Source organism: Littorina saxatilis, linkage group LG2 (genome assembly GCF_037325665.1).
Source record: "Littorina saxatilis isolate snail1 linkage group LG2, US_GU_Lsax_2.0, whole genome shotgun sequence".
NCBI lineage: Eukaryota > Metazoa > Mollusca > Gastropoda > Littorinimorpha > Littorinidae > Littorina > Littorina saxatilis.
Window position 1 is genome coordinate 35,941,732 of NC_090246.1, and position 12,500 is coordinate 35,954,231.

General features: G+C 40.7%; 2 protein-coding genes across 9 annotated transcripts in view; one reads left to right on the forward strand and one right to left on the reverse strand.

The window, feature by feature from the left end:
* The window catches only part of LOC138958863 (cilia- and flagella-associated protein 337-like), a 90,282-nt gene extending 80,666 nt beyond the window's left edge, over positions 1 to 9,616 (forward strand). For 4 of the 6 annotated variants that reach the window (XM_070330167.1, XM_070330170.1, XM_070330172.1 and 1 more), the window contains 7 exons: positions 819 to 964; positions 1,263 to 1,433; positions 2,305 to 2,380; positions 2,812 to 3,014; positions 4,709 to 4,825; positions 6,614 to 6,760; positions 7,124 to 9,616. In XM_070330167.1, coding sequence (XP_070186268.1) covers positions 819 to 964; positions 1,263 to 1,433; positions 2,305 to 2,380; positions 2,812 to 3,014; positions 4,709 to 4,825; positions 6,614 to 6,760; positions 7,124 to 7,486 — 1,223 coding nt within the window. In that variant the 3' untranslated portion in view covers positions 7,487 to 9,616. The remainder of the gene's footprint in view (positions 1 to 818; positions 965 to 1,262; positions 1,434 to 2,304; positions 2,381 to 2,811; positions 3,015 to 4,708; positions 4,826 to 6,613; positions 6,761 to 7,123) is intronic. The other 2 variants (XM_070330169.1, XM_070330171.1) reach the window with 2 other exon arrangements.
* A 359-nt stretch (positions 9,617 to 9,975) lies between these two features.
* Positions 9,976 to 12,500, reverse strand: part of LOC138958865 (uncharacterized) — a 32,503-nt gene continuing 29,978 nt past the window's right edge. For all 3 annotated transcript variants that reach the window (XM_070330176.1, XM_070330175.1, XM_070330177.1), the window contains exons 13-14: positions 12,357 to 12,458; positions 9,976 to 11,624 (exon numbers count right to left, since the gene is read on the reverse strand). In XM_070330176.1, coding sequence (XP_070186277.1) covers positions 11,368 to 11,624; positions 12,357 to 12,458 — 359 coding nt within the window. In that variant the 3' untranslated portion in view covers positions 9,976 to 11,367. The remainder of the gene's footprint in view (positions 11,625 to 12,356; positions 12,459 to 12,500) is intronic.

A 12,500-nucleotide genomic window follows, 5' to 3' on the forward strand; every position in this document is an offset into this window, starting at 1 on the left:
TGAATAACTGCGTTTTGGCTTTTGTTTCTTCCCGTACTGTTGGGTCCGCTATATTGCTGGGATGTCCTTTGGTTTGGTTTGGTTTGGTTTGGTTGTGCTGGTTCCGGGTTGGATTGTACAAGATAAGGTTTTGGTTTTGCTTGGGTTGTGTTGGATTGGGTTTTTGCTGTGTGGGGATAAGTTGACCTAGGTTCCCTACTGGGGTTGGGTAGGGTTCGGTTAGGTTACGACCATACATGCATACGGTGGGGATAGAGAAAGTCACACACTATCTTCTTTTGTCGTCAAATGACTAAACGTATTTACTAGCGGGACAAAAAGGGATGAGACTGAGAAAAAAAAGGTTGAAATTGTTTTCTAGTTTGGTGTTACTCTCGTTTACTGTTATTTAAAAGTTCCGAGCGGCTTTCATCGCAGTATAACAGTGTTTTGGCTTTTTGACTTCGCTCCTTTGTCTAAAGTAGTTTTCTTGTCATGTTCACTTTTTCTTTCTCTTTTTGCAATGATTTTGAGAGTATAGCTTGCTGTGTATGCGTTACAGTTAATCTGTGAAACCAGGGAATACGTGTATTAACTAGGTAATACATGAATTAACTGACGGAAAAAAACAGTTAATTCATGTATTACCTAAAATAGTTTAGTTAATACACGTAGTCCCTGGTTTCACAGATTAACTGTAACGTATGCACGGTGTTTCCTCGCCTCTGAGGGTGTAACTTGTGTGTGCAAGGTATTTCTACACCCCTGAGCAGAAGTACATTATAATTAGATAAGGTCATGTACCTTTGACCTGAGGATATAGCTTGTTGTGTGTGCAGGTAATTTCTACGCCCCTGAAGGTCTAGACGAGAGCGTGCTGGCCATGTGCAGCAAGCCCAACAACAGCCTTCTCGTCACGGGGGACACGCAGGGCGTCATCAAGGTCTGGGACATCATGGACTACTGTGTCAAGCAACTGGACAAAGTCAGTACAATGTCAAGAAATCATCAATGTTTCATTCTATCGGCTAATTGGTACTTTTTTCCCTGGAATAATGATTTGTAATATACTTGTTCAATCGTTATAATTATTTCCTTGTGCAATACCGTTTTTTGTAAGAGACGATTTTCGAAAATAAATCGGGTCGAGTTTATATGGGTTGAGGAATAGGGAATACCCTTTACTTGCGTTTCCTCTGACAAACATTGCTCAATACCAGCATATCAAAGGAAATGGAAAAACAAAGCTTAGGAAATGATCATCGTGGCCTCTTTGATTTCAGATAGTAAAAACAGCGCCACCACTGGAGTGTTACTGGAAGGCCCATGACGCCCCCGTGGTGAGCGTGGAGTACATTCAGCACGACGCTGGTGAGTTCGTGCTCACCGCCTCCACAGACAAGACGGCAAGACTGTGGACACCAGACGGACACTTCATTGGAACTTTTGGCCAGGTAAGTTGCTACAGTGGAATCCCCCCACCCCCCCCCCCCTTTTAAGACAAAGACACACACACAGGCACACAGACACACACACAGGCACACAGACACACACACACACAGAGGCACACAGGCACACACCGAGGCACACAGGCACACAGGCACACAGGCACACACACACACACAGGCACACACACACACAGACACACACACAGTGACACACACACACAGGCACACACAGGCACACAGACAGACACATACACACACAGACACACACACACACACACACACACACACACACACACACCCATTGAAGACTCCCTCCCTTTTAAGACCCAGTTTTCTCAAATGTCCTGGTCATAACCTCTGTAGATTTACCTCCTTTTTAAGACCCGATCTTCTCAGATTTGCGAGGTCTTGAAGGGAAGGTTCAATTGTATTGTTTTCTGAATAGGTTTTGCGTCACAGTCGATTGATTCCTTTTTCCTTGTTACAAAATAATATATTGGACACATTTTGGTGTTGAAGCCGACCGTCTGGAACATGTACAACAAGGTTGGCAACCAAGTCTGAAGCGCATCCCACCAACGTGAAGATCGTCAGAGTGGACTTCGATCGCTCGATGCATGCATGCTTCAGCATCACTATTTTGGAATATCAGGGAACAGTCCAAGTATCTGTGTCGCGTTGTTTTTTTCTGCAATAACGTTCGTGAGGACTTTGAAGAGTTTCTTCTGGTGGAAGTTGTGCTGTGGTGTTCCGTTAATTAAAATTCTATAGTCTCTACATTTACCGTTTGGCATATACTCCACATACTCCAAGAGAGACATTGCTTGAAGGAAGAGTGCATGTCTCACTTCCAACTGCATGCTTTTTAACATTTCAGAGCACTCCTTGGAACCTGAGCAACCCTAAGAGCTGGACTCATCCTAAGACACCCTGGAGTTCGGAGGAAGAAAATCGTGAGTTTTTAGATCTATTGTTTTTATTCTCTTGTAGATTTTGCGCGCTAGTGTATCTGATGGTTAAAATTGTCCCGCTGAAATCCAGGAATTTTTTTCGCAAAGCGAGTACATTCACGAAAAATCCCAAACAGACAAACTCCCAACGTTCCTTAATCAAGAATTAAAAACAACAAACAAGTTCATTGAACGTTTATTTACAAAAAATGATTCTTTCGTAGGTTCCCCGTGGAACATAAAACGTTTCATACACTTACCTTTCTTGATCTTTTTATTAGGATGTACATTTAAAGTTTTTCATATGATTTGCTTAAGAATCTTCAGCATAATCTGACAGTCGTACCTGTCAGTCAAGATTTGTGTGTGTTAATTCTTCTCGTTGGAAGTATATTGACCTCCTTTTCTACTGCACTTTATTTATGTATGCGCAGTAATTCCAATCGCGGGGTCAGGCAGCAAAGAAGAAGAGAAAACGAATAGCGAAGCAGACGACCAGAAGACAGACGAAGATGACGTCACAGATGACGAGGAAGGCGAGGAATCTTGGGAAGAATCGGAGGAGGAGCTGGAAGATGCCATGAACGGCACTGAGACAGAGAGTGTGCGTAGTAATTCTGCAAAAACTAAAAAGATGGTATGTAGGCTATTATTTTTACATGTCGTCGATTTCTTTCTCGTTTTCGTTTAGGGTTAAAGACACATGCAAGATTTGGACACTTTTAACTGCACGGGGTAAGATTACATGCACTGTTTTCGGCATAGCACTTACTGAGGGTACTTAGGCCAAAAAAAAAATAGGTGTGGTTACGGTAACATAGCCAAAAAAAATAGGGTAGGAAGGTAGGCAATCACTTTTTTTTTAAACTTTTTTTTCTAATGTGTACAAATTAAACCTACTTGACAGGGAAATAAGTGTGCGACTCGGGCGCTTTCGCTTTCATTGCGTTTTCTGCACTCGTTTTCTTGTGTGGTTTTTTGTTTGTTTTGACAAATGTAATAAAAAGTAATAGGGTCGGCCCCTAAAAATAGGGTAGGTCGGGTTACCGTAACCACACCTATTTTTTTTGTTTAGGCCTTAGCATTTAGCACGGACAGTTTTGTAGATTAAGGATATTTTCACTCGTAAGTCAGTTTCTATTACACTTTTTGGTACCGAGAGAATAGATACTTAGTTTTGCAAGGTAGCTCATTAGCAGTTCACGCTTTTCACAAGTATACAGGCTAGCAGAGAAGTCGCCAAATATGACATTTTCTGTGCATAATGAATTAACTAAATGTCACTGGATATCAGAACAGCAAAAGGCACTGGTCAACGTTAAGATATGGCACTTGCTGGCAAACAATAATGAACGATTTGCATGTATCCGGTGTGTAACTGTAAGTGAACACAGACATCTTTTTTTTTCTTTCTATGTAACCTTTGTAACTGCATGATTATTGTGTTTGTCTTAAGTGTCTGCCTAGGGGTCAGTGTTAAAACTTGATGAATTTGAAAGCAAGATGGTCGAGAAATTCGTGAAAAACTACGTAATGCTGGTGTCTTATTTTATGTTTTTATTTGGTTTCAACGTATTCAGTATCAAAGAACGATGCAGGTGTCCTTATGTGAACATTTACTTTGAATTTTGATGTCTAATTTGTAAAAGAAATGCAGATGCGATTGATATAATTAAATGTAAATATTTGTACCTGAAGTAGTAACTTACCAAGTGATTGAGGAGCACCTGAACATTTGCTATTTGCTGTTTGTACAATTTTGGCATTTGCACTGTAACACAATTTGACCTTCACCTAGCAATTATAGTTTAACATAGTTGATTGTCTGATCATGGTTTGTCTTCATATCGTATTCGTTATTTAAGCTTGCATTTGTCTTGTTTAGAGAGTGTTGTCTTTGACTTTGTTACTGATATTGATTGTTGAAGTTACTGGTAAATGATTTTCTGTTTTCGTATCCTGCTGAAACACAATTGAAGGTTAACAGGGAAATTTTGAGCAGAGTTTATATCGTTCGACAAAGAAAAGAACAAAATATAGTGAGAAAACAGACTATTGTTTTAGGATCAATGAATGAACGAAGTGACATAAAGGCCAACGTGATGGTCAACGTGTGAAATCCCAACTATGTAAGCTTACCTATGCTTCGTAATCTCACAAAATGTTCACCTCCCTCCTACAAAAACCATGCTGCTCGAAATCTCTCTATGAAATTGTCTTAATGAATGACTGCAAGTCCTGCATGACTGCACCGTGCGTGTATTTTCACCGTGATGATGTCCATGTCTCGTCTTGTGGTTGCACGCGTTGTTGTTTCTTGTGCATGCACAGAAGCTTCGCCCCAAGTCTGTGGCAGTCGTGCAAGAGTCCAAGAGCAAAGTTCCACGCACCGAGCTGAGGCTTAAGTACCGCGCACAGACTTTTCCTTTTGGCCTTGACCGGTCAAAGGTATATACACCACCACCACCAGCTTTGCACTTGATGCACGTTTCTTTAGTGTTTTCACTTTTTTTTCCTTTGCTTCGTTTCTGCTGTCAACAGCATGCACACTTTTTCAGCCTTTCGCACATGTTTTAGTCAGTTCTGGAGTATTACATGCCTACTAGTTATGTTTTTATTTTATTTTATAGTTATTGTTATCGTCATTTCTGGAACAAATAAACTTGGCCAAAAAATTATTGCAACAACTTTCGCACGCTAACAAAAGCGGTAAAACGCAATCCATTTTTGTTCAACTTTATATGCTGAAAAAGGTAATTATGTCCACCGTTCATATCATTTGTCCGATCGGTGGTAATTTGTATAGGCATGCCGTTACAGCCTGTCAAACAAGGTCACCCTTAAAATCGACCTGACAAAAACCATAGCCCCGTGTTTTAAAATCTGCAAAAAATCAGAATGTATAACTCTTCGGAGACTGTATACAGTACCAAAGACGATGATCGATAATTTTTCTTGTGCGTTCCCATCTCCAGCAAATGTAAACCAGCACTCAGATCTGCCTGAAACTTTGTCGACGATTGGCTCAACCATTTTTGTCTTAGCATGCAAAGTCACGATTTTTTTGTCCTTAAACCCTGAATTAATACGAATATTTGTTTAGGTCTTTCGGAAACGTTGCGTAATAAGACACGCTTAGTATACACGTTCACCAAAATCAACACAGATTTTGGTCAGCCTTTTGGTCATAACTTCTGAAATTTCTAAAGCAATTCATTAAGAACTTGAGCAGATATGGCTCTTTAAGTGGAGGACCCCCTCAAAAATGGCCGCAAAACGTGCCTTTTTTGGCCTCTGAAACGGTTGACCCCTACCGCCTTTGTCAAAAGGCTACACAAAGACTAGAGAAGTAAGGTGCATCAAACAAAATGCTTTGAACTGGTAATTGAATGGCGTTTCTAACAGTAGTCAGAAGTATTTGGTAAAGGCACATTCTGATTTTTTTGCAGATTTTAAAACACGGGGGTATAGTTTTTGTCAGGTCGATTTTAGGGGTGACCTTGTTTGACAGGCTGTAACGGGATGCCTATACAAATTACCACCGATCGGACAAATGATATAAACAGTGGACATAATTACCTTTTCCAGCATATAAAGTTGAACTAAAATGGATTGCGTTTTACCGCTTTTGTTAGCGTGCGAAAGTTGTTGCAATAATTTTTTGGCCAAGTTTATTTCCTCGAACCTGTTTCCGTTTGTTCTGTTGAATATGATAGTTCCCTTCTCTGTTCGTTCTTATCCTCTCTTTGTTTCTCTGTTGTTGCTTTATGTATTTCTTTTGTTTGTTTTTGGAGGGGGATGGGGGGGGGGGGGCATGCCTCTGACAAACCACACCAGCTATGTTGACAAATGATATGTTTTCATGGTAGCCGACCCTGCCTCGTATATTTTACACAAATAACCCCCTTTTTGCCCCCCACCCCCCAACTTCCTCCTTCCCTCTGCCTTTCTATGCATCTCTGTGTCTTTGTTTGGGTCCGTCAGTCTGTTTGTCTGTCTGTCTGTCTGTCTGTGGGTTACTCTCTCTCTCTCTCTCTCTCTCTCTCTCTCCTCTCCCTCTCCCTCTCCCCCCTCTAGCTCTCTTTCTCTCTCTCTCTCTGATACCTGAATTATTATTACACGTTACTGTTTCTGACAATTTTAAAAGTTATCGTTTAACTTAGGCCTAACGAATAATGGCATGAGCCTGCTTCACCGAAGAAATGTAACTGCACGTTATAATCGGTCGTGTCACAGACCTTCCTGGGCTACAAAGTGGAGCATGAACTGCAACGCAAGCAGCGTGACAGACAGGGCAGACGGCAGCTGTACGGGGAGATTCCGGTCAAGCAGACGGCACGTTTCGGGAAACTCTGTTCGCCTTATCAAGCGCTCACAACACCTGTAAGTTAAATGGTCTCTTGGAGTATGAGGCGATATATTTGAAGAGTTAAGGGATCGCCGTACGAGGTCCCGAAGACGAGGTTAGCAGTGGTGCGGATATGCGTTTTCAAAATGTCTCTATCACTGACATTGTGGTTAAATATGAGTGTAATAGATGTGCGATGTCTACGTTTGGACTTGACCAACTGATGTCACTCCCCGGGTAGTTCGATCCTCATAACTGATCATGTACATTCTAATGCATGATCACAGCAATTTTGTATTCGTAAAAATACAATAAAAGTGATGCAAAAATATCCCACAAACTATCGAAGTGTAGGGTTCGTCATCGTGATTCATGCCTTCCTTTCATCTTTTTTCCAGGTCTTCGAGGACATCCGAATCCCTGAGCATCTCCCGCTGAGCCAGAGGATGATCAACAAGGGCTACAGCAGCGACCTTCTCACAGTAGAAACCATCCAACACATGGACTTCTCCTACGGGGGTCCTGACACTCCGCCCAGCAGTCAGCAGACCTCCTCACCATCCTCCAAGAAGCCTTCCACCATCTCCACGGGAAGGACCTACTCCAACCTTTCCAGCAGGAATTCAGACGACAGACAGAGCGGCAAGTTGCCCCCTATCAAGTCTGGCAGGAGCTCCAGGTTGAGTTCCAGACAAAGCACCACCCCCGGGACTGCCAAAAAGTGGCCTACTGTTGTGGTGACGGAATCCGATGGTCCTTGATGTTACCGTTGAGCTGTATGTTAAACTGTTGATATATAGGTTCTCAGTTGAAGGCGATGTGTGACTTCAGGAACTTGTAGAAGCACGACTCCTGGGACTGCCACAAAGTGGCCTACTGTTTTGGTGACGGAATCCGATGGTCCTTGATGTTACCGTTGAGCTATATGTTAAACTGTTATTAGATAGGTTCTTAGTTGAAGAACTGAGGCAGGCAACAAACGCGCATCAGTCTCGAATAGCAATATCAGCTGAAGAGACAATACAAAACAATAATAACCAACCAACATATCTGAGTTGAAGGCGATCTGTGACTTCAGGAACTTGGAGAAACGCTACCACGGTGAACATTGTTAGACATGGCCTGAGACTCCAACTAAATTAAAACACACGAACACACGAATTGCAGAAAATGGCCCAGGAGGACGACCTTTTATTCAACTGCTGTTTGTTTGAATATTCTATGATCGATTATTAGAGCAAAGCACGTTTGCTGTCAATGAGGTACTGATGGTTGATATTGCTACGCCGTTGTTGTTTTTTGTCACATTAGCAGATATAGAGGTTATACGTTGAAGGCAGTGCATGGCATCAAGAACTTTCAGGAATACAAAGCTGGATTGCCGTTGAACACGTGTCCAGTGTATTTCAAATAGGTTATTTTGCAGCTCCGTGCAAACTGCTTTTTCTTGAATGTCATGGACGTGGGATACTGTGTTTTCCTCTGGCAGAGAAGACCCTTGATAACACTGTGATACAGAGCGTCTGAATATTCTCAGTACCAGTGAAGATCTGGTACATAGATACAGCGATTTTTAGCTTCCGTGCGGTGATGGTGTTCCATAAAGTTGAGAATCCTTCATGAGACTGTTTAAAACTTTCCGGCAGGTTATATGGTGCTTTGGAATGGTAGGAAAGTGCTTGTATAGTATGTTACGTTTAAACTGTTTTTAATGGTTGTTGATTTTAAAGTAGATTCACAGATCACCATGGTTTCTTGCACTCATGGGAAAGAAGTCCCTCTTGTGTCAATTTTCTTTGAATCTGACAAAGCTTCACACGCAATACAGTTTATTAGTTCAATTCCGATTCTGAGGCAAAAGTAGAGCTCCTAGTATTTTGTAGGTTAGTTACGAAGCGATTTTCTTAGCTTGATGGTTGACCACAATAAGAGATATCACTGATACACACACTTGATTGATGGATTGATTGACTGACTGGTCAATGATCAAGTCCGCCTGTTGTTCGTAATCTCATAAATATTTAAATGATTGTTGGGTGCCACAAAAAAAGGGAAGATCTGATATATCTCCAAGAGCACGATGGGCCATAACTTTGTTCTTTGCATGAAAAAGGATCATACTTGTTTGCACCACTAGCACATCCTGACGGTGTATAGAAAACAGCAAATTATTCTTTTTCTCACATTTTGTTATAACCTCACAGTATGTCTTTCAGTACATTTTGGAGCAGCTACTACGCATAAGAACAGAGGTTTTTTTTCTTCTTTTATTGGTCATTAAATAAAATTTGTTATATTTTTCATTGCTAGCTCCATCTGCGGAGACCCTTTGAAATAGTTTACATTACAGTTTTAAATAATGTTCTATAACCAGAGAGTATGCAATTGATTTGCTAACCTTCATTCATTCAGTAAAGAAACATTCATCACAATTCATAGTTCATACAGAATGCTGTTGCAGTATAGATATGCATGGTTAAAATCTGAGAATCCTTAAAATCAGGGGAAAAAAATCGGTTTTGTAGGTTGTATACATTCGGGAAATGTGTTCAGATCGATCAGGAATTCTGGATTTCCCGATGGGAAGTTTCTTCCATGGAAATGAGATGGTGAGACAGACAGCATAAAGTCTACGCAAATTAAGCTGTGACAAACTTGACAAACATTTCGAACTATTCAAACGTGAAACTGTGATATATTTAATTATTATAACTTATTATAATTATGATATATATGTTTGTTGAATGGTACTTGTGCTTCTTGTCTTTTTGTTACAAGGAGATAAGGTATGAAAAATAAATGTATGTTTTATGCTTTTATAAAAGTTCTCCCACAGAACGTTCAATTACAGAAGGTAAAAATGACTTGTCATAAAGTAAGGCTGTATGTTTTGTGCATGTGTGTTGTGTCATGTGTGTGTGTGTGCGTGCGCATGTGTTGTGTTGTGTGTGTTTGTGGTGTGTATGTCTGTGTGTGCGTTTGCCTTGTGTGTGTGTGTGTGCATTCTGCTATATGGACTGTGCAGAAGTGCTTGTCAACAAGACAGACTGCATGCAGTTTTAATGTCTGGGTGTGAAAATACTCCTGCGGCCTGGTGTTAAATTTACTTGGGTCGGTAAGTAGGTTGGTAAAATGCATTGTATTTGCATGAATTTGAATAGATTTATACACACTGAAACCATTAACACACACACACACACACACACACACACACACAGAGGCACACACTCACTGAATACCAGAAACAGACTTTAGTTGACCATTAGCAATGCTTTATATTTGTTTTCCTGCATAAACCAGATACTATGAAAGTTATATATAAGCACTTAAGATCATCATGCAAAGGCAAAAAGGAGACAAAATATCCACACACTCTGTAAACCTATAAAAATGGTTAGCAAAAACAATTAAAGGAAATAATGTCATACACACACACACACACACACACACACATTAAGAAAGTATGGGAAGTCAGAACCTTTCTAAAAAAAAAGTGTTTCCTAAATTGTTAAGAACAGAACATATTTATACGTACAGACGGACCCATGGCAGCAATACATAACAAAATTATGCATCATTGTTGTAAAGGTATAAAACAGATATGTAGAGATATTTCACAAAACAAGTGAATAAAATACTTTCACATGTCAAGATTTGATATGTAAAAATGTTGCGTAAATGACAGCACATGAAGTATAAAAAAGGTCACAGGTAGAGAAAGCATTACGAACACACACACATGCACGCACGTGCGCACACACACACTTGCTGAAACTCTTTGATGGCACTATTCTGTACATGCAACATTCAAAAAGAAAGTAGTACATATCAATTCAAATTGCATTTACCAACATTTTGACTCTCTTGTAAACAAGATTTAAAAATCAAAATGTTTTAAAAAAAGAGCTTCTCGCCACGCTCGCGTGGCGATGGGCAGTTTGTGTGATTGCATGCGCCTTTCTTTGATTGGCTCGTAGCGGACCGTTGGAACTGACCGATGCGGCGGACAGTGCCCCGCGCACAGCTTAGCTTAGCGTCACTACGCAAGATTCCAGCAAGCTGAAAGGTCAAGTTTTTGTATTTGGTGAAAATTAAAAATATTGATGAACAGAAAAACACTGAGAAGTACTTTAATCTCTTCAAGAACTCAGCCAGAAATTATATTTTCACAAAACACAAATTTCTGGAAAAAACAGATTTGCATTCAAGAAATGTGCATTTTTAATTTTAAGTGTAGTCAGTTTTCATACTGACAATCTTACTCTCGAATCTTGTTTGACTAATGTCTGTAACTGTTATATGCACAGCATCATTAACGTATTTTTTTCATTCACTATCTCTTCCTACTGTTTGCAATGTCTTTGAAGCTTCTTGGGTTTTTTGTTGATATTTTACATTTAACCCAAATGCGCTAAAGAAAAAACCATGGTTGTTACGACAATCAATATGAAATGGTGTTAACAATTATGCCACAAAACTGGCAAACAGGTATGACTCGAATGTGTCACAAATCCAGCAAACATGCATTACCCATGTGCTTTTCCAAGGACTATCTCATTCAGAAAGGCTGACTGAGACTGGTTATTTGTACTTGAAGACTAATAATAACCCGCCTCCCAAAAACATGAGATTGCAAAATACTTCAGCTCGCCACCTTCAATTTGCTTTCCGTGTACTTGTTGTTTCCAGATGAACCCATAAACTGTCTCCATGGTTGAAATTCCATAGGAACCAGCTTTGCCCTAATTCCCTCTAGCACCGGGGCGAGCGAGAGTCGAGAGAGAACAAGGTCACCTTCAGTAGAGAGGTAACTATAGCGGTCATCGATGGTGTTGACCGTCAGACTGTCCAGCTGGATCAGGTCCGGTTGTCCATCGCCGTCCACATCCCCAACAGCTCCTAAAGAGGTACACAGCAAACACAGAGTCAAGGTGTATGGAAAAAGTTGCCTGTACAGTGGTTATATATACCTGTGATGAAAGCTAGGACACCACTGGGGTGATTAAACAGTGTCTCTACATTGCAGATGGCAGCTGTCATGACAGGTATATTTGGGTCAAGATAATAGAGAAAGAGACTCCAGGTGTCCTTTTATGGGAGGTGTCCACTCATCAGAGAGGCTTCACACCACAGGTAACATTGTACTTGGTGTACGCATTAACCAGCTTTTGCATGACAGTTTATCATATAAAAATCAAACTATTACTATTTCACCACACCTTAGTTTGACTTCCTATCATGACCAAGTGACCAAGTTTTGTTAGATAAATTCTGCTCACTTCCCAGGTGATACTGGTTTACAATAATATTCCAAGCAGGATCGCTGCTCTGATAAACCAAGGGAAGTAAGCGATCTAAATGCACACAACATGTGTAATGGAGTAAGTGAGAGTCGTGCAGAACTAGTCTCCTGAAATGAACAAGCGACTTTCATCCTCGCTGCCTGGACATGGGACACTGTACACAGAGAGAGACAACAACTGGAGGCAGGTTTCAAGACCAGTATTACTCCAATGCATTAGTCTTCATCACCTCTGAACTGGAGAAAAACAGCCATCTCCAAATTGTGACCTACAAAGGAACTGGTGAATAAGAATACCCTGTTTTGAGGGAAAATAATATGCAGCTTACCGGTCAGAGGTTTGGGTGTCTTGACAACACACATATCTATCAGTTTGCGGTCGGCAGGAGACAGGTTGTGACAGTGTCTTCCATTCTTGTCCACAGGTAATGCTGAAACGAACAGGTATACGTTTAGCAGGTAACCAAGACACT